The sequence below is a fragment of the Ostrinia nubilalis genome, chromosome 21 (assembly GCF_963855985.1).
Source record: "Ostrinia nubilalis chromosome 21, ilOstNubi1.1, whole genome shotgun sequence".
Lineage (NCBI taxonomy): Eukaryota > Metazoa > Arthropoda > Insecta > Lepidoptera > Crambidae > Ostrinia > Ostrinia nubilalis.
The window spans coordinates 6,314,643-6,339,972 of NC_087108.1; the positions used below are offsets into that span (position 1 = coordinate 6,314,643).

The 25,330-nt window shown below is 35.7% G+C and overlaps 2 protein-coding genes across 2 annotated transcripts; both read left to right on the top strand.

Annotated features, from left to right (window-relative positions):
* The first annotated feature begins 5,059 nt into the window (after nucleotides 1–5,059).
* LOC135081994 (uncharacterized) lies at nucleotides 5,060–12,015 on the top strand. The gene is made up of 6 exons (XM_063976745.1): nucleotides 5,060–5,295; nucleotides 7,160–7,310; nucleotides 9,563–9,680; nucleotides 10,084–10,218; nucleotides 11,017–11,230; nucleotides 11,634–12,015. Exons 1-6 carry the CDS (start codon nucleotides 5,133–5,135, stop codon nucleotides 11,786–11,788), a joined length of 936 nt encoding a protein of 311 aa, XP_063832815.1. The 5' UTR covers nucleotides 5,060–5,132; the 3' UTR covers nucleotides 11,789–12,015.
* A 4,994-nt stretch (nucleotides 12,016–17,009) lies between these two features.
* On the top strand, nucleotides 17,010–22,938 carry LOC135082161 (uncharacterized). The gene is made up of 7 exons (XM_063976922.1): nucleotides 17,010–17,060; nucleotides 17,989–18,151; nucleotides 19,155–19,314; nucleotides 19,848–19,962; nucleotides 20,528–20,659; nucleotides 21,292–21,505; nucleotides 22,443–22,938. Exons 2-7 carry the CDS (start codon nucleotides 17,989–17,991, stop codon nucleotides 22,589–22,591), a joined length of 933 nt encoding a protein of 310 aa, XP_063832992.1. The 5' UTR covers nucleotides 17,010–17,060; the 3' UTR covers nucleotides 22,592–22,938.
* Nucleotides 22,939–25,330: the final 2,392 nt, after the last annotated feature.

Below are 25,330 nucleotides of genomic sequence, written 5' to 3' on the forward strand. Positions count from 1 at the left end.
CGCCACGCAACCGCTAATTAATGCAAGCACCGTTTAAACGGAGTTTTCGAGGAGCAAAGAAAATATTCATTAAAATCACTCTATTTCGCAACATAGCAAGCTTAACACACACACACAATCCAAATCCAAACGACACACAGATCATAACAGATGAGAGAAAAATAAATAATTACCACAGACTTTTTTATAAACTTGGCTTCACACGTTTGGGCCACAGCCTAAGTAGTAAGAAGAGAACAGGGTGGCTAATTATTGTCGGGTTATAGACGCGACATTGTGGTGATATGTGAAAATGAAAAAAATAGGTAGATTTTAGGTCTAGGGTGGTAGATAGGTAGACTGAAGTGAACAGTGGTAGATCTACCAAAAAGTTGGTAGATATGGCATCAGTGGTCGCGCGCGCGCCGCTATGCATGTCGGTCATGCGCGCCTTCCAGTTATAGAGCCGCCATTACGTAAATGTTGTCGCGTACCCCTTGCCCTCGAATGGCGTACCCCTAGGGGTACGCGTACCCCTGTTTGAGAAACCCTGGCTTAGCCAATTGCGTCACTATTTTGTCAAATAATTTCAAAGCAACTAAGTAAACTAAAATAATATTGTAACAAGTTAGGTATATTGATTATAATGTACAAATTAGAATTTCAATTATCGGTGAGTATGACGTCAGATACCCAAGTGCAATAGGTAGATCGGGCACTTTACTGCTTAAAAACATCTTCAGAAGATGTTTAGATGTCTATTTTCCGTAAAATTTCTCAGGTAAAAAAAAACTCAATCACTCATGTCAATGTTAAAGGCATACGGCATACATAAGATCACCTTTGCGTCAATTATTAAAATGAACATCGGATAAATAGCAAAAATATTGACACCGAAACAACCGGCTCATCACACCTCCCTTGGGAACCCTCGTGGCGTGGCCGCATCCAGAAAATCTCCGATTTCAATTTACATGCAGTGCCTGACATTTACCGGGAATATTCCGTTTATGGTAGATCGAAATAAGATTCACAATTTCGATGGAACACCCACTTGACCTGTATCCAACAGGTGACGGTAGGCTTGGCCGTTGGTTCTCAAAGTTTAAGTATTGTGATGATGTTCTTTAACAAAGAAAATGCCTTAAAACATAAAAAAAAATACTCATAAACTCTTTTATTTATGCAAGTAGGCTTTTAAAAAGCACTTTTACGTGTCCCAGTATTAACCCTACCACTGCTTCAGGACAATAAATGGGCCAGTGTGCCAGAAGAAGCAGCACAAGAAACGCAGTTTTAAGAGGCGGAGTTTTGCGACGAAACCATTGATGGGAAATTGAAACTTGTCCCATTACTGTTTAATCCTGGAAATTAAGATCCGTTTAAAACAACAGCCTGTTCGACCATTTAACTGCACCAAACGGAGTTTTTAATCAATATTTCATAATTTACTAATCCTACAATTCACGCTGACGAAGTAATATGTACTTTATTGCTCGATTAAGTTAGTCAAGATCAAGCATACAGTTAGACTATGAAAGCCTATTCGCTTTCATAATGACGTGTAAAAACTGTCGTGGCTTTCGATTATTCTTCGAAGTCCTTTTAACTAATTTTGACTCTGTTCAATTATTACAAAATTTAAAAAAAGATAATACCTATTTTTAGATATAATTTGAAAACTAAAATGTTATTTTCTGAAATCAGGCTCCGGATCCAAAAGGTTGGGAACCATAGATGTCTGCTTTTAAAATTCATGAGGCAAAATTGTCAATGCCACCCTCGATGTTATTACGGGGTTTAGAGTGATTCGATCTATTTTCGCCTTAATAGCCAGTAGGTTCCCTAGATTTGAATTGGAAAAGAGGATATAAATGGAAAAATAATTTTTATTTACACCCCTTTTTCTCGACGGTAAATTGAAAAACTTTCTAACTCACCAGTCGCGTAGCTAGTGAGCTATGAGAGCTACTCATTACTTCAATCATCAATCCAAACGGTGCCTTGCCATGGACCAGCTATTTCAAATAAGATATTTGGTGCGTTGCGTTCATTGGACCTACCAATAACAGACAGATTTCAATAAACCAGTGGCTTATTCTAGTAATTATCGTTTCAATAAACTGATCTTGGTTTAACTCCAGAATTCAAATTAGTTTATATTTTTAACTGATAGGTTGGGCTGAGTTGCACAATTTTACTTTAACTTTAACAATCGTCAAAAATCTGTCAAACTCCATACAAAAAACACCGGTTACTGTTATAGTTATGGTTAAAGTAAGTTGGTGTAACTCAGCCTTAGAAAATAAAACAAAACTGCAGAAAATTACGCTTCGCTTTCGCCTAGAAGTCCTTTTACCTATTAAAATGTACACAACATTGCAATAGCTTCTATTCGGTTACCGTACATCAATTTATTACGGAGCTAGGTTTAGTAATATCTGTATAATATGTTACTAACTCAGCCCTCAGCGGCGATATGGTAATCTGTATTGTCACTAATGAATGTTTGTCGGTCTGGTTTGCAATTGTAATATTGATGGAGAGGATAAAAGTAAACTGTGCTGTGCCTACGCAACATAACATCGTATTACCTATAATATGTTTTATAATTATTACAGAGACAATAAACAACTTTTTTTCAATTCTTGAAAATTACAAAAGAAATTCAGAAGTCTGCCTCTAGGGTCAGGGCTGAATCATAAAGTTATTATACCAAACGGAATAGAGCAACAAAGAACTGAGCAAGCGAGATGTCACTAGCAGCAACACTGTGTGATAAAAAGAGATGCGTGATGCCGTCGCCGTCACGTCAAACAGAATCATTTTTTGCAACAATTTGACAGTTTAGAGGCACTTGAAAATTTGAACTCTGACATATTTTCAGATTTCACGTGAGTGAACTTGATCTTCATTGGTTGGGTTTTTGTGGCGGTCAAGCTGTAGATCCTGGCTACACAGGAGTTGCAGTGGTGGGAACGAGAGGTGGGAATAGTCCCGTATTTCACGTGAGTGAAAAAGCGGAACCAAGACCTGATGATGAATTACGCAATATAACGTATACCTAATGACGACGATGACGTGGCAGCAGTTCAATGGTTGAAGAAGAGGTCATTGCGCATGCATCTATTATTATGACACTTGCCAATAATGTAAATTAGATATACATTTTAATTATTTAAAATTAGATAATTTGAATTTCCCAGTATGTAAAGTAATACCTATAAGTTATTATTTAGAAAATTATCATTAAATTTTGAATGTAGGCATTGTTCTGTTTCCATATTGTAGAATGTGGATAAACATTTATTATTTTCCTACCAATGGAAAATTTTAAGAAAAGTGTGTTCTTAAATTAGCGGTACAAAATTCGTCATAATTTGTACCTCATTTTAGTAAGAAATAAAGGGATTTTGGTCAAGCGTTAAAAACTTTCGTTGGAGGTTAAAAATTAACTTGAGCCATCGTGGGCAGATTCTTTTTACAGCTGGTGCTTAAACTTGATTAAACTGATTGATTTCCGTGCAATTCCCTATCCTCTTCCGTGAATTCAGTGAAAGCTAAATAATACAAATGCTTGTGCTAAATAATACTAATTCGGGACTATTTCCACCTCTTGTTCCCACCGCTGCAACTCCTGTGTAGCCAGGATCTACAACTTGACCGCCAATAAAAACCCAACCAGTGAAGGTCAAGTTTGTCCCGGGGAAACTTAAACTGTAATTGAACCCGCAACGAAATTAATTAGAACTAATAGGCTTCTATGAAGTCCAGCAGTCGACGAAGATCAATCTGTGACATTTGAATCGGTAGTCCGATACCGACACCATTGAGTTCTAGTCACCTTATTTATTCTGTGTCTTGTTAAGACGCTCCATGTCTTCAAGTGCATGCATCCCATCGCATTGGATACCAGCTCGTTTGCTCAGATAAGCCAGAAGCTCAGAGCAGTGGCGAGGCTAGGTAACCAAGGGTCCTGGGGCAAATAAAAAAATGGGGCCTCACTGCTACAACCCACAGAAAGAATTTAGAGGAATTCCCTAGTTATAGGTAACTTTTGAATTTATCTCTATTTATTTTGAAAATGGAAGTTTTCAAAGTTCAGTTCAATTGAGATTTTCTGGTAAGGATTCGGGGGCTTCTTGAGCTTGGGGGCCCCGGGGCACCGCCCCGCTTAGCCCCTTAGTAGCTACGCCCCGGCTGGCTCAGGGACGTTCCATCGAATTGGGTGCGAGCTCGTTTGCTCAGGTAAGCTCAGATGCTTGGGAAAACACGGTATATCCACGGCAATTGATTCGAGATCCACTTTACTTATGCCTGAATCTAGATTTCAGACTGACTTGAAATTGTTGCATCTATGGCGTCTATTTTGGCTCATTGGGTTCTATTGTGATGTTACCATAATTACATTTTGCATTATAAATAAACTCCAAAATGACTACCTATTTATGCCCCTTTGTCTCTAATTTCTGAATAATAAATTGATTTGCAAACACGAGGACATTTTGAAAGGTTTTTTCAAAATATTACAAATGGATATGTCATTTGCATTGACGTCAGGCACTATAGATCTAACTGCAGATAATTATGTAATGATTATTATGTGTGTGCATAAATAATGAAAGTAAAAAGAAAATGTTTTAATTGTAATAGACATTAGGTTTATGAACTCTAACATTGAGGGCAGCGTTTGGTACTCTTAATGCGATCAGCTAGGGACTGGAATTCGCTGAATGCTAGTCTTTCCCGAAACTATAATCCAGACCTCTTCAGGCGAGAGTGAACAGGAATTTACTGTGAGTTATGTATGTACCTACCATCTTGAACTGCATCTCACTTCATCAAGTGTGGTTGCGGTCAAATACCTGCTTTGTTCTGCAAAACAAAAAATATAGTTATTCAAAAGTGACTACGTGAGTTTCCATAAGCCACGTACCCTTTACTTGCCTTCTAATTAAAACGATTAAATAAATTCAAAGCGGCAACCCTACAGCAATAAGAGGTATCTACGCACTAGGTCCGAGTTTCTATGCTCAAGGCAATTTGTATTGATATCAGCGCGCGGCGACTCTCATTTCAACTTGAGATCTATAAGTGAGCGTACGGATAACTAATTATTAATAATTGTCATAAGTAACAATAATAATATTACAATGGAATCCCTGAAAGACACCAAAATTATCAAGTTCCACCCAGATACGCTGGAGGCCATCAGAAAACTGTATGGCCTGGATCAACCGGGAGCTATAAATGATGCAATAGATATCCTCCAGGAGTGGACAAAGAAGCAGGATCACTTCATGAAGAAGGATTTCAGTGAGTTCATTAAACTTACAGCACACTTAATATGCCTGTTTACCATCAATCCCTAATTTTTAAGTGACCCCTATGGTAACACAACAGGAATTTTGATTTCATTATGTCATTTAATAATTAACTTTTAAAAAAAAATAAAACCGACTTCAAATGCGTGAACACAAAAAAAAACTAAAAATTAAAAATATTGCGTATAAAAAAGTTCATCCCCAATTTTCCACCCTTGGGGGTGAAATATTTTCTTCAAATTCGCATGAAATCACCCTTTTGATAATACCTATTCAACAAAAAAATAATCGTTCAAATTTATTTATAATCGGCGGAGATATTGCGTATAAAAAAGTTCATCCCCAATTTTCCACCCTTGGGGGTTGTTTTTTCTATTATTAAATTTAAATGGGACCACCCTTGAGGTACTACCTATACGCCGAAAAAAGATTTGTTCAAATCGGTTCATAATTGGCGGAGTTATCGCGTAACAAACATAGAAAAAAAAAAAAACATACGGGTCGAATTGACAACCTCCTCCTTTTTTGAAGTCGGTTGAAAATTAGGGATTTATGATGAAAACGGGCATCTATTTATATTGGTACTTATTTATTTAAAACAATTATATTTATAAATTACATAAGGCGAACTTGATGCCTTTCGGAATTTTTCTCCAGATGTTATTATTGTACTCAAAGTAGAGTTTTTTGAATTGTAAGTAGCTGTTTTTAGACGAGTGATTTATTGTATTAATCTAGAAAAAAAATCTCTCCATTTTTGGGTTAACCTGAATCAAAGGTGCTTTCCTTATACCCCAAAGTCTTCCTATGGGTTTTTTGACAGTTTCTCATCAGTGCACATTTTCAAATAGCAGTTTCATCATGGATCTGTGGAAGAGGGCGCTGATTTTCCTTGATACAGGTATTCTATACCTAGTTCAGAAATCAGAGTTCTGTCAAAGTTTTGTAATTATGTGATAATTAACCGATTGAGTCCCAGACGGCATTAATTAATGTCATAACAATTGATTATCTATTGTGTCTAGATCCGCGGAGCTTGAAGGATTAATAAAGAAATTATTATTATCCCACTTCCCACTAATATTATAAATGCGAAAGTTTGGATGTCTGGATGTTTGTTAGTCTTTCGCGCAAAAACTACTGAACGGATTTTGATGAAACTTTACTGTATTATTGTTTATAGCCCAGAATAACATATTGGCTATAATTTATGACGATCTGTGACAAACGAAATTTCACGCGGGTGAAGCCGCGGGCAAAAGCTAGTACTCTAGTACTATGTTGAAGCCTAAGCATGCTTGTAATTACCTGATAATTAACTATAGCGGTTTTCCTTAACTTGACTTTAAACATTGAAGGGTAACTTAGATATTTAATTAAGGTAAACAAGTTTATGTACTTTTAAATTGCTGACCTGAGTAATTGCAGTTTCATAACATGCATTATGCATTTTACTAGCTTTAGATAATATTATGTGACATAAATTACTAACTACTATAATAGACTAGGTTTTGCATAAAACATAAAAACTTTGATAGAATAAAATAACTGCATTAAAATCCGTGGCATAGTTTAAAAGACCTAAGTGCACAGGCAGCAGGTGTGACTTTGTTTTATACTATTTAAAGATGAGAATAACTCTATCTGTCTGTCTTACCAATTCTGTTTACGCTGTAACCTGAATTCAGATGTTATAGTAGGAGTTCGAGTTCCAGGATAAAATACAGGTAAATATTTTAGGATAATTTCCATAGTCTTTTTTTGACAGACCGGAATTTACGTGGATAGTACCACACTGGTACCACAGACGAAAAGCAAGTGTAATTATAGAATTTAGGTTATTTTTTGTATTACAGGTCGAGAATTTCTGGAAAGGCTCCTGATAAGATCAAAAGGTTCCGTAGAGCGGTCAAAACAGACTCTGGATAAGTTATGCACTGCCAAAACATTGATGTCAAAATTCTTTGCAAACTGCAACGTGAAGGAACTAACACACTTAGAAATCGTGTAAGTAGTAAATGACTACATTTAGTGCTAGATTATACTAAAAATATAATTCAAGATTTCTTTAATTCATAATCATCTTCATCATCATCTCAGTCAGAACCTCCACTTGAACATAAGCCTCCCCTAATCAGCACATTTAGCTAAAATTCAAATTTAATGTTCATAGTGGTAGAAATCCGTTTTTTTTACGTCGGGAAATGCTTTGCTGGTTGATGGGGACGGCCAGTGGGTTATGTGGGTCTCTCCCCGCCTACCCATTAAAGGCGGGGCCTACCCACTAAAACCCGACGGTTTCCACCAGAGCCCAAAGAAACGGAGCCGCGAGTTATTGTCCTAGTTGGATATTCGTCCGCAGCTCCACTTCAGTAGTAGAAATCCGTAGGAGAACGAAGATTAACAAAAAAAACCCAAAAATTGCCAAACTTAAGTAGTAATGAGTAGGCACATAGCCCGTAGAACTGATGGCTGTTGGAGCAGAAAAGATCTTGAGTATGTAGCGTAGGCAGGCCATCCACTCGTTGGACCGACGATCTGGTGAGGGTCGCGGGAGGTGCCTGGATGCGAGCGGCGCAGGACCGGTCTTTGTGGAAATCCTTGGGGGAGGCCTTTGTCCAGCAGTGGACGTCTTTCGGCTGAAACGAACGAACGAAAGGAGTAAATTAAAATATGACCCCAGCGGGATTTGAACCAGTAACCGTATCTGGCGTTTCAGTAAGCTTGTAGCCTAGGCCAGTGGCCTAATTCACGTATTTTGACAGTCAAGATCTCGTTGACGTTCAGAAGTCGTCCCATTGAAAAACAGTTCTAAATCCGTAATCACAAGCTAAGGGTCGTTTTCGATAGAATGATTACTCGATAGGATCGCAACTCAGTGTTTTGTAGTCGTTGAAGTTTTGTTACGTGAATAAGGCTACAGCGACTACTTAGCATGCGCAAGCGGCTATTTATAACGACAACGTTTGCTCTAGACATAACATAAAAACTCTATTACAATGATTACAAATTAATCCTCCTTTTCAATGTATTTGTTCCTTGTTGTTTCCTGTTTTTTCTGTCAATTATGTTCAATTTGCAATGTTTATTCAATAGCTAATGATTACACATAAATCCTTTACTATAATTAGTGTCTTGATCAATTAAATCCATGAACGTGTCGAGAAAACGCAAGCTTAGTAGCTCAGATTAAGCCATTAAGCAAATAAGGTTCAAGTTCTTTGGTTATAAGGCGCATAATTATTATTATTTTTAAAGTTTTCTACGAGTATTGTACATGGAGTCCAAAGAAAGTAATAAATATTTTAATATGTAACAGAAAATGTAACAATTTTTGTAATTAAAATAAAAATAAATGTTGACGATAATTTAAATGTAGTTTCTTCACTCCCTTTCCGGGGTTGCACTATGCAGGGCCAAAATGTATTTTAATATGTACCAGGGATGTTATGGATATCCGTAAGTTCCGTAACCGTAACCGAAACTTAATACCTATGTAAGTACCTGTTTGAAGAATAATTTCTTGACCTCATGTCGATATTATTGCGTTGTAAACAAAATGTTACGCGCCTATTATGTAAATAGGGATAAAATGGGTTTAAAATTCATCGAAAAACAGATGAGAGTTAGACATGACAGAAAATAAACAATGATATTTTAATTTTGTGACAAAAACATATTACGTCACAATACTTCTTGAATAATAAAATATTACGTGGAGTAGTTGATCCGTTGCAGATTCGCAGAGTATACCTACCTACCTATCTTCTTATTTTTTAATTAAACTGCAACTTATAACTTGAAGTCATTTGTCCATCGAGCCAGAGGAGAACTTTTTTTTATATTAATTTGAAGTTGAAGTTAAGAGCCAAAAAATCACACAAGCAGTGTTGCTGCGTCATGTTACATAGAATATTTATGACGAGCATCCGAGTGGTGCGGTGTCGTATTATAGAACGTTTCATCCACGAAGACGCGCCCCACCATTCTGCCGCTAATGTTTGAGTGTTATCGGTACACGCTAAATCATCCATGAGTGCACATGCACACTACAATAATGACGCTCAGATTGCTCGGATAAAATTCCCCGCACCCCGCGCTTCCCTCGACCAAAAATTGGTGAGGTGCGTCTTCGTGGATGAAACGATCTATACAGCGAAAATTGTTTGCCTTGGCTCTAAATTAGAGAGGGCAGTGGATACCTAAATCGCCCGTTGATGACGATGAATATATTAATGGTATAATTATTTTAATTTCAGCGAGGATGTCATCCTTCCGAGGCTCACCAGTGACTACTACAGGGTGTATCTACTGAGAAACGTTGGTCAAGAATTCGAGTACGAATTTTACACGAATTATTTTAGGAGACTGGTTTATGTAAGTTTATAATTTGTTTATAAATAATTTCCCTGTCAGTCAATCCCTCATGTATTGATTTTCTAAATTGAAACTTAGTAGGTAGTGCCATGGTAGAGCCAAAGTGGAATTTTTTTCTCAAATAAAAGCGAAGTAACCTCTTCCGGAGCTTTTTAATTTTGAAATCTTTTAGAGTTTAGATTAGTTGGATCTTCTCTAAACGTCTCTCTCACAGTTGAGGTCATAGCACACTTATCAACTCGGAAAGGGATCATTACGATACGGATAAGTGTACGTTGCACTATGGAGTTTCATTCAAAATATACTGATCGCCTCGACTTGATACGGTTACGATCCGTTTCCGGGTTGATAAGTGTTCTTTGTCCTTTATTTGGATACTAATAAAAAATATTGTTGTCCACAGCTGTTAGAATATGAATACATAAATGACTACGTTGCCGGAGTAGTGGCCATATTTGACTTCAGACAAATAAATTTGGGAGCACACTTGAGGAAACTCAGTTTTGTTGATCTGCAGCAGTTCCTTACAATGGCTATGGTAAGTAATATTTCCATCATCATCATCATCATTTCAGTCATAGGACGTCCACTGCTGAAGATAGGCCTCCCCCAATGATTTCCACAATGGCCGGTTGGTGGCGGCCTGCATCCAGCGCCTTCCCGCTACATTTGTGAGGTCGTCGGTCCACCTTGTGGGTGGACGCTCTACGCGGCGCTTTCCGGTACGTGGCCTCCACTCCAGAATCTTTCTGCTTCATCGGCCGTTAGTTCGGCGTACTATATGCCCTATACATAATAATATGCTATTTACTGATTCGATTTTCTCAAACACAAATAATAACATTTTTTACCTTAGCCTACCTACCTTCTATTTCCATTATCATTCCATAAAGTTCAAATCTGAGGAAATTAAGAAACATCCTAAGTAGATATAAACTTAACAAACTTTTAAATAAGTTAATTAAAATGAAAAAGAAAGTTGTTTCTAAATGAAAAAGAAAATGAGGGAAACCTGTTCATCATCATCATCATCATCATCATTTCAGCCATAGGACGTCCACTGCTGAACACAGGCCTCCCCCAATGACTTCCACATTGCACGGTTGGTAGCGGCCTGCCTGCATCCAGCGCTTTCCTGCTACTTATACCAGCTCGTCGGTCCACCTTGTGGGCGGACGTCTCACGCTGCGTTTCCGTTACGTTTTACGGATTAGCAAGCTGAAGTGGCAATAGGTGGGGCACATAGTATGCAGAACTGGCGGCCGATGGAGCAGCAAGGTTCTGAAATGTCGAAATACTTAAGAATAATCTTATTTACTATTGAATGATTAAACAGGAATGCTACGGCTTCAGGATTAAAGGCATCCATTTCATATCCACGTCAAAACTGGTGGAAGCGCTGGTCGCCATGTTCAAGCAGATCCTCAGTGGTAAAGTGGCAAGTCGTATCTATGTTCACAACTCGTTAGAATCGTTGCATGAACATGTGGAGAAAGACGTGTTGCCGAAAGACTATGGAGGAGATGAGATGACGTTGACAGAAATTCACCGTAAGTTTTTTTCTATCTTATATTTACAAAAAAAAACTTTTGCCTGGATGCGGGCGGCGCAGGACCGATCTTTGTGGAAAACCTTTGGGGAAACCTTTGTCCAGCAGTGGAAGTCTTTCAGTTGAAACGAACGAAACCATAATTCAAAAGTTTTGATAAACATACCTACACTACCGTTATGTATACGTATTACGTACACACACCATACACACACAAGTAAAGCTCACTCGCCTTCTTGAGTTGTAAGAACATGATTCGCTTGCATTTCTAATGTTTAGATTTAAGATAGTTAGTCAATGTGTGAAACAGACAAAATTGTATGTATTTTCATAGAATGAGGCGTTGATTTATTCTTGAAACTTACTTACTCTTTGGCAGAACCTTCAAAACTATATTTTTTCAGAATTAAAACTGGACACACTAACCACTGAAGAGTTCATGGACTACATGAAGATGATGAATGCTGCTGGCACCAACGAGGCGTACAGACAGGCTGACAAGTACAATGAGCAAGTCATGGGGATGCCTGGATCTTTTAGAACTTTAAGGGTAGATTAGTGTAAGCTTAAAGGCCAGATATTTCAACCCGGAAAGGGATCGTAACCGTATCACCTCGAGGCGGTCAGTATTGTTTGTATGAAACTCCATACTTCAACGCACACTTATCTGCACCGTAACGTAAACGCCTCGCCTCGCGATTGACAGCGCGCGAAAGGCGATGACAGCCCTTTCCGTTTCATAATGTCTGCTATGACCTTATAGTTTCTGACACATAGCCGGCGTGTCAGTAGTAGGGTTTCTGATTTCTCGACCTATTTTTTTTCTCGAGTTTCGGGAATTCTCGAGGCGAAAGTCTCGAGTTTTCTCGGGTCTCGAGTCTTTTAATTAAAACTGTTGAAATCGGTTGAAATTTAATAAAACACAGGTTTTTTAATCTAATATACCTACTTTAATGCACAACAATCAATATTAGAATTTAGTACCACTTATTTTGGTAAGGAAACAAACAAAAAATGAAATCTTCTTTCATAATTAATATTAACATAATCTTAACTTAGTTATTAACTAAAGCAACAAAAGTCATAAAGTCGCGTGTACTTTAAGGATAAATAACAATAAAAAATCTGGAGCTACAATTGAATCACTGTTTTCCAAAGGACACAAGTCCAAATAGCAAAATTACGATAAATAAATAAATAAATAAATAGTTTTTTTTAAATAATTAAAAAAAAAACACTTTTTAATATTTTTTAAATTTCTTTAGGATAACGACTTGAATAAACTTTACAAAGAGGCATGAGTACCTAACCTAACAGACAGTTAACAAATTTTTCGGGCTTTAAATCAGTCAGAGTTAAACATACTTAATAAATAGGTATAGCATACTCGTAGGTAAAAATTAATACTTAGTTTCGATTGAGATCATTAATTGCAAATCAAATCAGTTAAAAAAGGAAGACTAGGCCAGTCTAAAAGCAACGTTAACTAAATAATTAAAAAGTTAAAAACTTACTTTTCTCTAAGAAAACAGGCTGTCAAGAGTATTAAAGCTTCAAAATCGAAACTCGAGAATTCTCGAGCTCCGGTATTTTTTTGCTCGTCTCGAATGAAGCCAAATTTCTCGAGTTTTCTCGAGTTCGAGAAGGCTCGAGCAGAAACCCTAGTCAGTAGCGCTGCTGCTTGACTTGACTTTCTATGACATTTGACAGTATGTCAAAAGTCGGGGAGTGTGTAGACTACACGTCCGTGTTATCATCATCATCATAATTTCAGCCATAGGACGTCTACTGCTGAACCTAATATTCCTCCAATGATTTCTAGTTTGGCCGGTTGGCAGCGGCCTGCATCTAACGTCATTCTGCAACCTTTATGAGGGCATCTGTCCACCTTGTGGCTGAACCTCACAGTTCACACGCTGCGCTTGGCTTAATATTGATTATTTTATAATTAACATTTGTTGCATTATAATATTTTACAACTAACAAACGCCGGCTGTGTTTCATCAGAGACTATAAAGGCTCTTTTTAAAACTTAAAAATAATTTCAAGGCTGTGATTGGAGGAAAAATTTATCAAAATTGTGAATTCTCACTTTTTTTTAAAAGATCATGAAATTAACTCATCCTCAAAGATTTTTATTTATTTACAAGTATTTTCGTTTGATCACAATGGTAGTTATTATTTTCTAGTAGGTATTATTTATGTCGTATTATGTCCGATTTTGTGGCATAGAAGTTGTACAGTTTACTAATATAAAATAAATTGGAGTGGAAAAAAATATTATTTTGTTTTCATTATAATATTATAAATAAGTAAGTTACCATATTTTTATTCTTAGCAAAGCAGACGTAATATTAGACGTAGGACTGGCAATCGGTGTAATAAAACAACAAGTTTATTATTCTACAACTCATAACACATAGGGAATGGAAATCCTCAAAAGGCAATTCAATCAAAAGGTAATTAAATCCTAAAAAGGCAATTCAATCAAAAGGTAATTAAATTAATAAATGTAAAGTGCAGGTGATGGCCATGTTTTTCTTGTAGCCTAAGAATTCAATTGATTTGAATAATAAATATGTAGTTAATAATTTTTATATCTTACTAACGACGCCGACGCCTGCTTACATTTGGTTAGTGAAGTCACTCTCCGGTGATTACATTAGAAAAATATATTATGTCACAACAATTTTTGAAAATCGTTAGTACATTTTTTATCAGAATTTCTTTGTAATTTAGGGTGATTTGTAATTTGGAGGCAATTCGATAGTACTTTAGCTCCTGCATTCTATTCTAATTCGAAGCTTTCAAGACAGTTTCAGTTGTAGTTTAGGTTTCAGCTTTTAATAAAATTAAACACTCCTGACTGTTGGCGTTGTTTTTCTGTGAGTAAGTACCTATCTTACATTTCAAAATCTGGTCTTATTAGGTAGGTATAAGGTATATTTAAGATCATTTAGAAGGAACGTGGTAACTTTGCAAATTATACAGGATGAAATGCGTCTATTTAAAATAAAACTCTACTCATGATACTACATAATACCTACATTCCCCTAATATGAGAAAAATCCAATAAGTATTAATTAGTGTCTTTATTTTTACTATTTATTTGTATTAGTTTGCTCTTAAAGAGTTAAATTTCACCCTGTATAAGTAAAATCCAGTCCTAAATAGTTATTTTGACCCTGAGTATGGAATTATGCAACATACAATTTTTGATAACAATTTGACATAAGGACTAGAAACAACATTTGCATTTATTATTACTTCCTATTTTTTTCCTTGCTCTTTTTAAAATCTTTGCAAAACTCGAAGCTTGGCGTTAATCAATTTTAATATGTTATTTATAGTCATTTGACGTATAATTCAAAACGACTCCGGAAAGAATAGTAGAACAAGTCGTAAATAAACTAATTTGAATAAACCTGTATTTCTGTATCCTATCGAACAGTTAACCCACGATCCTACTAATATTATAAATGCGAAAGTCTGGATGTCTGGATGTTTGGATGTCTGGATGTCTGGATGTCTGGATGTCTGGATGTCTGGATGTCTGGAAGTCTGGAAGTCTGGAAGTCTGGAAGTCTGGATGTCTGGATGTCTGGATGTCTGGAAACAGCGCTGGAAAAACTACTATTTTTGAAGTTCGTAAATATTCATGCGGGGGAAGCCGTTTAACGCCACATAGATATCAAACAACAGATTTTACGAACTAAGGGGTAAAACGATTTTCACGCGTACGAAGTCGCGGGCGGCCGCTAGTATTGTATAAAACGAGTCAAAGATATTCACAAAAATACAGGCTTATAAACAATCTTCCACTTTTTGTGCCTACACTTACTTTAATACTTAGCTAACTTACTTTAAACTAATACTAATAAAGAACTTGATTAAACATTGGTAGGTACTCTAAAGATACGGAATCGGTATATTTTTTATTTATTTTATCATTACCTACTACTGGTCCGAGTGTAAAGACACAGGTCGAATTGTTAAGTTTTTGTGTAGTTTTTAATTACTTACTCGTACTTTTGTATTCAAAACTTCTATTCATCACTAGATAAACACAAAAAATATCTTTGTTCCCTATATGCGTGGACAGTATTTTCAAAGTTCGTGCCTCCGTTAATTACGAGTTTTTTCTGTCATTAATTAATCGTTATGATGACGCAAATGTCAGTATTGTTGTTTAAAAAACAAAGATCGTCAATGGGCATAGAATTACCACTATTAGCAATTTGGAATAGGCAAGATAGAACCTTCAACTATTACCCTTTTAGGCCCGTTTTGCACTAAAACGGAGAGAAGAGATGTGCGGCGAAGCTGGCAGGTTGTTTCCACCAGGGATGTTATGGATATCCGTAACCGTAACCGAAACTTTCGGATATCCAAAATAAAAAAATATCCGAAACCGTAACCGTAACCGATTCAAAAGTTTCGGATAGTTTCGGATGTAGGCAGCCTAAATTGTCTTTTTGTATAGCATTATAAAGGTAAATCAGGCTGTTAAGTATAAAGTAAAGGCATACTTAACAGCCTGATTTACCTTTATAATGCCATCTAGTATCATTTTTATTTTTTTATTATTTTTTATTCGATGTAAAGTGTGCGGCCATGAATGAACCGTATTGGACAACTATTGCAAATTGCATTCTAAAGCACAGATATCCGTAACCATAACCGAAACTTTCGGATATCTTAAATAAAAAAATATCCGTAACCGTAACCGAAACCGGTATAATATTATTCCTATATCCGTAACCGTATCCATAACCGAAACTACATATCCATAACATCCCTAGTTTCCACCAAAGCGGAGAGACGGCTAGCGGAGAAATGAGACGAGAGGAGATAAGAACCGCTTTGGTTAAAACCGCGGCGAGCCTTATACATGTATTGTGTCAATGAAAACAGACTTTTTGATATTTAATTTATTTCTATTCATCGTTCACGTCTGACTTGACGAAATTGCCTTCTTAATTTATTACGTTTTATTTTTAATTACTTTAGTTATGAAAGAAAAAAGTTAATCAAATTAATTTGAATTGAAATGTAAAAAATAACAAAAATGACAATTCAAAACATTTCACAAAAATAATTTAATATTTAAAAGTTTTAAAATTGTTTTTCGTCAAATAAAAATGTTTGTTGCCATTAAAGTGTGTGAGTCTAGAAGCACAATAAGGCTTAGCACAGACGTTTCGGAAAAATAAAATATGCGAACATCAGACCTCCCCAACTCATCTAGCACAGCTGCAGCTTAGAGAGTATACCAAATCCTCCATTTGCTTCTGTTAAATTGAGAGTTAACTCTAGCAGTGGAGACTAAATGACCTGACGATGATGACAGTAGCATAATATTTCACGAACGTGCAGCATCAATAAATGGTTGGTGTATTCCCTCTGTCCCCCACCATTTTGTTTCCACTCTCAGTCTCTCTTTAGACAGTTTCCAGCGACTTGCCCATTTTTAGCTTGGTCCTTGGGCAAAGTCGTTGGATTGAATTTTTAAAAATGTTTTTCTTCCGGTAACTGGGCCCACTCTAAGATTCTAGAGAAGATTTTTGTTGATTTGGTGTTTAATTTATTAATATTATACATTAATTTAATCATATTATTATGTCCACCAATGGTGGTGACAGTGGGAATACGTCAATAATTTTATGTCGGTACCGGTCGCGTGCAGCGAGCCTTAGATTCTTAATTACTTAGAGGTCACAGATTATGTTTTTGGCAGTACATAATAGCGGGTTGGTCGGCCTAATGAATATTATTTTAGTGAGTGTTGCATGCAACGGACGTGAATAGAGATTTTGGAAAATAATTTTGAGGTGAGTAGAAATATTTTGTTTTTTGGATACATTTTTAACACGACAACTTAAATTAAGCTAAATTAGGATAGAATGTCACACAGCATTAGGTTCATTCACAAATTATACTTTGTTCAATACAGTATTTAAATAAACAAAATATTCTATTACTGTTTATTCGTGAATATTTTAGTTTTGTTACTTTGTTCTGAGTAGGTAACTTAAAAAGTAGGTAATTAATAACTAACTCTTACCTATTGCAACGCTAGCGGAGTAAAAAATATTTTTGATACTTAATCAGAGTTAAAATTTTAATTTAATGCTCTGTACACTGCACTGTACTGTACTCTGTAATACTTGGAAGTGGCGTAATTAAATATAATGTAAAGTAAAGGCTTATAGCCATTAATTTTACGAATAAAATTGTTAATTTATTCCGAGATGAATAATAAATTAACTATCGATCTCTCTTAATACAGAATTTATAAAGGATACCTACGTTATGTTACCAATTAAGGAAAAATGCGAATCACATTCGCAACGTGAATTTAATGTTAAAACGTAACGTTTTTCGTAAAATTGAATAATCATTTTTATTGAGAAAAAAATTGAATCGGCTTTCGTTATGCATGTAAGCTGAGAGGCAAGAGAATCGAGTTGAAATAATCGTATAGCTTCAAGTAAATATAACTATCGATGTTCCTCTTATTGAAACTATCGAATGGCGTATACCGATAGTCGATAGTATGACTATAATGATCTCGCAAGTGAGCCGTCATTTTCCGCAATTTTTGACCGACTTCATCTATGTTAACTCCGGCTACCCCGTATGGATACCGAAAAGAATGACTTTTTGCCTACTTTGATTTTCTTATTGACTTTTCACCGATTTTACCTATTTTTCAAAACATTCCTTGCATTGATTTTCAACTTTAATTCCCTCTTACAGATGCATATCTCAGACAGCCAGCATCCCTTTTTCCCATACACAGAAGAAGAGAAGCAAGAAATAAGGAAGGAACTTGGCTTGAAAGAGGCAGCCATACAAGAAGACATCGACGCCATTTTGGAGTGGTTCAGAAAACAACCACATCTGGTTGATGCTGGAATTAGTAAGTGGATTTTTTAAGTCAGTATTTTAATACGTGTCGCCTATGTGACTTTGTGATGCATTTGCAAGTTGTATGCAACTGGTACGTACGTTACTGGCATGTGTATTACTTTAAATACCTTTTAATTGCCACAGAACAACTCATCACAAAAAAGCATGAGTAAATACGTCACACTTTATATTACGTCACTTGATAAAGATAAAATGCGTCCCTAATCACGTTTAGGGCAACATTTTACTGTTAGAAACTTAGGCTGAGTTGCACCACCTAACTTTAACGGTAACTATAACGATGCATGCACGATGCGATAAAAGCACCGGTTGCTTTTTGTATGGAGAATATGGAGATGGACAGATTTTTGACGTTTGTTAAAGTTTAAAAGTTTAAAAAGGCCAGTTTTTTGATCCATAGTAAAACTAACGAATTGTTTTGAGTGTCTGAGCATTGTTCTGGCTCTCGCACTAGCTTAGCACCTAATTACATACCACCTCCTTGTTAAACATTTATTATGTGAAAGCACAATTACCTGCAGGCGTCAGAGAGCATCTTGTCTGACAAATGTATGCCTTTACATACACGGGTCGACAGGCATTAAGCTTGCTATCATAGCTTTGGGTCAAAATGTGTTTACGTTAATTGAAAGCAATGTTAACTGGAACACGTATTTGAAGCAATTAGAAATCCTAAGTTTCAATGAGTAAGATCTTACAAAACTTGTATATGTATCTGACAGATAAGTACAAGTATAGCTTAAACGGGACTTTATTGGCAACTTAAGACACAGACCTCAAGATTCAATAATTGGTTGGTAGTTTCCTGCCTGCATCCAGCGCCTTCCTTCTACCTTTATAAGGTCGTCGGTCCACCTTATGGGTGGACGTTCCCACGCTGCGTTTAAAATTCAATCAGCAAACACACATTTTATGATAGAGCTTAAATCAGAACTCAAGCTTCGTTTCATGACTAATGATACGGAACATATTTCATTGTTTTTTTTCCACAGATCGAGCTGTAATTGAAAGAACATTGATCACAGCTAAAGGGTCTCTAGAGAAGACAAAACAGAGACTAGATGCTCTATACAAATACAGAGGATTAGCTCCAGAACTGATACAAAACAGAGAAAAAGATCTGTCGGATTATGGAGATCTGTGGTCTTTTTAGTAAGTTTTTTGTATGAGTTACATTTTTGTTTTGGTAAAATGCAACTTTATTTGTGTTATCAAAGAATCAAGTAACAGTTTTGTCATTTTCTTTATTTCATGCCAAAAGTTGCGCGTTCGATCTCCATAAGATACAAGCATTTGAGTGCTTAAACTTAGTTTTTTTGAAGAACCGCCCTTTTGCTCAACAGTGGCATCCGCAGAATACCAGTGATCGTGACGCGCTCTCTGCCGTCATGGCTTAAACTGAGCAGATGCCATTTTGGTACTTGTACCCTGTTGTTTAGTTTTGTTGTTATTTTATTTTGTACTTGCATCGAATATACATATAATTTTGTTCTTATCTTTCTTATTTATTTCTTTTTTAACTTTTTACTTATCTGGTAGGTACCCATAGTACAAGTTTTGCTTAGTTTGGAAGTAGATGTCCAAGTTGTAAAAGATTAAATTCTTACTTTACCCATTCCAAAATAAAATAGGTCATTGGTAATATCCTAAAACCCACATCAAGTGTTATTTTATCTGAATTCCAGTCGCCAAGCTGCCATGCCAAAGCTGTATAAAGGTCAAAGGGTATCCATAATAAAGATTGTAGATCCAGACCCGAATAATTTCTTCATTGACATCCTGTTTAGAAATACTTTTATGGTAAGTGATGACAGATGACTAAGCAGGCAATATAATATTATGTAGGTATGTGCCGTTAAAATGAAGTCTGCAAGAGTAGCAACAATAGGCTGGGTTGCACCATCTTACTTTAACTTTCAAACTCCATACAAAAACACCGGTCATGGTTATAGTTACGGTTAAAGTAAGGTGCAACTCAGCCTAAGGATCAAACTGACGTTTTCCATCTGAACATTCGTATGTTCTTCCTATGTCCTATCTTTCATAAACAAAAATCATTTGTGATTTAGATGTAGGTACGTGGGTAGCTAAACTAGCCATCAAATCTATCATCCATGCAAAGTTATTACTAGTTTATGAGTCCCATCTGGGAATCAAAGCCAATTTATTTGGATTTATACATAATAGTCAAACTCTTTAAAAGCTACGCCAGGTGTACCCCCAGTATTTGTAGCTCAAACTCTGTTGAATCATCAAAGAGCTTTGTAATCAAACTGCACTCGTTAATAACATCGATATTCAACTGTTTTAACTAGGATATAAGACTAAAGTATGACTACATAAGGTTGATTTTTATCTGTTTCAGCTAGGAGACATAAGACTACAGCATGACTACATGCTGGGCGAGATATGGGTGGTGGACGTGGGGAACTGCTGCCTGAGTCACTTGCTAAGGCTGAACCCTTTGATCATGCAGAAGACAGCCCAGATCTTTCACGTAAATACTATTAATATTCACCTATTGGGAAGACACTGGCTCCTGAAATACAGTTTACACTAGTTTAGGAGACAGGGTTTCAATATAAAATGTTACAGTGTATTACATCAATAAAAATATTCTTATTCTTATTCTATTCTTATTCTTAAATATTTATTGTGCCCCTATTATGGGATAAAAACGTTCTATGTTTAAGCAAAATAACAAACAGTAAAATTCAAGTAAAACATTTTTAACTGACTTCAACAAAAGGAGTAGGTTCTTGTACTAAATATTATATTCAATTAGCGCCCGTATTCACAAACATTACTATGAGGTCTCACAGTGCGCGTGGACCCACAGGGTGACACACGATGACACGAACTAATCACAGAGCTCTATTCAATTACATCTGCGTACGATTTGCTGCTTCACTTAAGCAAGCATCATTTGTGAATACGGGCGTGTCGGGCGTAAGTAACCTAATTTATTGTTGCAGAGCTCATAGTTACGGATCTATGTATGTTAATATTTTCTTCTTCTTTTGATCTATAATTTAATTTTATAGGCTTTTTTAGTAAACTCTTTTCGAAAAAGTGAAATATTTTATTGAATTATTAGTACAATACTTAATTAGGTACCTTGTATTCTAGGAAGGTCTTGGTCTCCGTGTATCAGCAATCCACGTTCTCAACTGCCCAAGATACGGCCAAACGGTACTAAACGTCATGAAACAGTTCTTCAAGCCAAAGATCCTGGATCGCACCATATTCCACGGTAGCTTAGATGAGTTGTATGAATATATTCCAAAGCGGCATCTACCAAAGGATTATGGAGGGGAAGAACCGTCTTTGGATGAATTTAAAGGTTTGAAAATGAATTTTCATCATAATAAATTGTCATTAGTTTTTTAGTCGCCAGAACCTTGCTGCCCCGTCGGCCCTCAGTTCTGCGTACGATGTGCCCTGCCCATTGTCACTTCAGCTTGCTAATCCGTCGGGCTATGTCAGCGACTTTAGTTCGTTTACGGATCTCCTCATTTCTGATTCGATCTCGTAAAGAAACACCGAGCATAGCCCTCTCCATAGCACGCTGTGCAACTTTGAACTTCCACTGCAGGAGCACGACTCTATCTCACCAAGCCAATGAATGTCTACGATCCCCACGCTATTTATTTACACTGTGTTAATATTTTTTATGCATAAGTTAGGAGGATCATGCCATGATCTTAAAAAACTTCAAATATTTTTCATTTAAATTACATTAATTAATTTAGATATAATAGAGATGAAAATGTCTTCCGAAATTAGTTCCTATGGAAATAAACAGTGACACACCGGATCTAATAGCCAAAATTAACATAAAAAACTTATAAACACTGACACAAGTGAATGACCTTTTAGTAATAAATAAATAATAGACAAATTAGCTATGCACGAGTTAATAATGTTTTTTATAGAACTAAAAACAAATTTTACTTCTATTTTAAGGCCATGATGTGACCTCAAAGTATGCAAATTGTGGTTTCGCGAGATTTTTAAAAACTTAATTGTATGCTAAGTTTTATTCGTTTTAGTGCAGTAATCATGCAATTTGGTTGTTTTTTTGTCAAGCTCATTAAGTTTCTTGTGATTACCATAAGTTGATTTATTGATTGATCAAATTATAATGTTGAATTCATTGATCAATATATTATGCATTTATATGGCAAGATATCGAGTTAAAATAAAGCTTTTTGTCGTTACGCTTTAAATTCTCATAAAATACAACTATTTTATTTTAAGTTTGTGTATTTTTGTTCCAGAAAAATACGAAAAAGAGTGTAGATCGGAGAAGACGAAGAAATTCTTGATAGATAGTAGCAAGATGGTTTCAAATGAATCGAAAAGACCTGGCACGTACATTTATGAAGAATGTTTGACTGGCTCATTCAAGAAATTAGATTTTGATTAAGATTTATGTCTTCTGACACACGCCCGTATTCACAAACGATGCTTGCTTAAGTGAAGTAGCAAATCGAACGCACAGTGTTGAATAGAGCTCTGTGATTGGTTTGTGTGTCACCCTGTGCGTCCACGCGCACTGTGAGACCTCATAGTAATGTTTGTGAATACGGGCGTCAATCTGATATGCGTGAGTTTGTATCAAGTTGTGAGCTTTGTATCAATAGGAACTTAAGATTGGTTTAAAGAAGTCTTTAAAACTTATTTTGATAAGCATTCCTGTTTTGATAGGTTTAAGTGTATTTATTTGAAAAGTATCAAAACAGTGATTAGTATCGTAAGTTAGACTCTCGCATATTGCTGTATTCTTTTATTAAAAAAATTTGTAAGAAGTGATTACTAATTTAAAAACTGTCCACCTATAAATTAGGTTTTTAAAGAAGTAGGTAAATGTCAATTTTTTGTGATCAACTCATATAAAGTTTTATCAACATGTTTGATATAATAGAATTTATAACACGTTCTGTGTTAACGTATTCTGATTGTATAAAACAAAATACATTTAAAATTCACTTACATATTGCTTCTCTGCAAATTAACGAAGAAAATGTATTCGAAGGCAGTGAAATAAAACAGACTAAGTAAGATTTTGCAATAAATAATGTTTATTTTTCGCCTCGACGTTGATGTAGAGACACTCGGTGAGACGAAGTGCCCTTGTAGTCACGGAACATTGGGGACATTTTCAAGAAAATTATATTCAGAACCGAGAAATTGGAGATAAAGGTGAAATACGAATTAATCCGGTATTAATTTAATCTTTTGGAATAATTTAACGTTATTTTAGGAAATCTTAATTAAAGACTTGACAGAGTTTGCCACGAGGCATTAACTTCTACAGATTTAGTTTGTGATTGAAATTTTTTTATTTAGGTTTCGGGTTTGATGCGCGAACACAAAATTAAATAATATTGTTTGTACATAAGCCTGGATTTTTCCTAAAAACAATATTCATGTAGGTAATATTATTCGCGTTGTCTCGTCCCCAAAGTAGGTAAAAGGTCCCCAAAGTTTTCAAGCTATATTTAGCTAAGAATTAGGTAGTATTGATACCAATAACCTCTTTTAACTTTTTATTTAACAAGTTTTTACTAAAGAAAAATAGATTTGGAAACAGTTTCTATTTAGTTGGTGGTAATAATATTACATTTTAGTAGCTTTGAAGTCAATAAATTGTCTTAAAGTCAAAGAGTTAGGTTTTATTGATAACAATAACCTCTATTTCTTTAACAAGTTTTTGCTAAAGAAAGATAGATTAGAAATTAGTTTCTATTTAGTTGGTTGTAATATTACATTTTAGTAGCTTTGAAGTCAATAAATTGTCAGTCAATTTAGTTCCAGTTGCCATACAAAATCTATGGTAAAATCGCGTTTTTGACAGCGTATTCACAAACAATGCTTGCTTAAATGAAGCAGCAAATCGAACGCACAGCGTTGAATAGAGCTCTGTGATAGGTTCGTGTATCACCCTGTGCTTCCACGCGCACTGTGAGACCTCATAGTATCTAATGTTTGTAAATACGGGCGTTACTTATTAGGTGGCGCTAATACCAAATTGACATCGCAGATCAATCTATCCAGCCAACTGGTCAGCCTATTATAGACTGGTTACTACGCATGAGGTCACGTTACATATTGTCACAATTAACATGGTTATTGGAGCTTATATTCCTAGATTAGATAATCTAGGTGCAGATTGGATAATATACTATCTACTATGTTGTTTCCATGCCTGCATGATGAAGAGTTAATTGAAGACGAAAGTTATTAAGGGTAAATCACAAAGGAACTGGCATCTTACCTTCAATTGCTAGAACAGTTTGAGTTAGACTAGCATAGACTTAAAAATGCATAGAGTTAGGGTAGCTCTGCCAAGATGGCCGACTCGTTATAAAAGTAAAGGTAAAAATCAGCGAATAATAAAGGTAAGTAAGTAGTTCTTACTAAACTTTTGCATTAAATGGTACTTTATTCATGACTAGCTTTTGCCCGCGGTTTCACCCACGTGAAATTTAGTTTGTCACAGGTGGTCATAAATTATAGCCTATATGTTATTCTGGGTTATACAATAATACTGTTAAGTTTCATCAAAATCCGTTTAGTGGTTTTTGCGTGAAAGAGTAACAAACATCCAGACATACAGACATCCAAACTTTCGCATTTATAATATTAGTAGAATAAACGATGCCGTTTATGTATTCGTCGCATCTAAGCTGAGGCACATTTTTTTTCTCCAGGGACCTTTTTCTTTGGTAATCAAAAAGGCATCATCTCAAAGTATTTTTATCAACATTGATTACCCGTGTGTTCTGCCTAAGTTTTAGTCATTTTATTTTTTAAAATTAACACATTCTGAGGTAACATAATACAGGGTGTTTGGCGCATCGTGTGCCAAAATGATTTGGCGGATAGAATGGGTCATTTCCTATATTTTCAGCCCCCATAACACGTTCCATGCCAGGCGGCTACTTTTATATTAATTTTTTTAGTAATTTCACCAAAATACCCAAATCGCATCATTTAATTTCGATTAAAAAAAAAACTACTAGGCGTAGCCTCAAAGTAAATATTTTGTTTTGACGTGCATTGATGTAGGGTTGCATCAAATCTAAATTTATTGTCAAATATCATCTAGTTTTTTTTTTAATTCAGCTTTGAAGTTTTCAGAAAAGTTAAAAATGGACTGAAC

Excerpts from the sequence above, each read along its gene's own strand:
- LOC135081994 (XM_063976745.1), top strand. The coding sequence starts at position 5,133 with ATGGAATCCCTGAAAGACACCAAAATTATCAAGTTCCACCCAGATACG. Across the intron at positions 5,296-7,159 it reads CTTCATGAAGAAGGATTTCA|GTCGAGAATTTCTGGAAAGG; the intron begins GTGAGTTCATTA and ends TTTGTATTACAG. Across the intron at positions 7,311-9,562 it reads CTAACACACTTAGAAATCGT|CGAGGATGTCATCCTTCCGA; the intron begins GTAAGTAGTAAA and ends TTTTAATTTCAG.
- LOC135082161 (XM_063976922.1), top strand. The coding sequence starts at position 17,989 with ATGCATATCTCAGACAGCCAGCATCCCTTTTTCCCATACACAGAAGAA. Across the intron at positions 18,152-19,154 it reads TCTGGTTGATGCTGGAATTA|ATCGAGCTGTAATTGAAAGA; the intron begins GTAAGTGGATTT and ends TTTTTTCCACAG. Across the intron at positions 19,315-19,847 it reads GGAGATCTGTGGTCTTTTTA|TCGCCAAGCTGCCATGCCAA; the intron begins GTAAGTTTTTTG and ends TCTGAATTCCAG.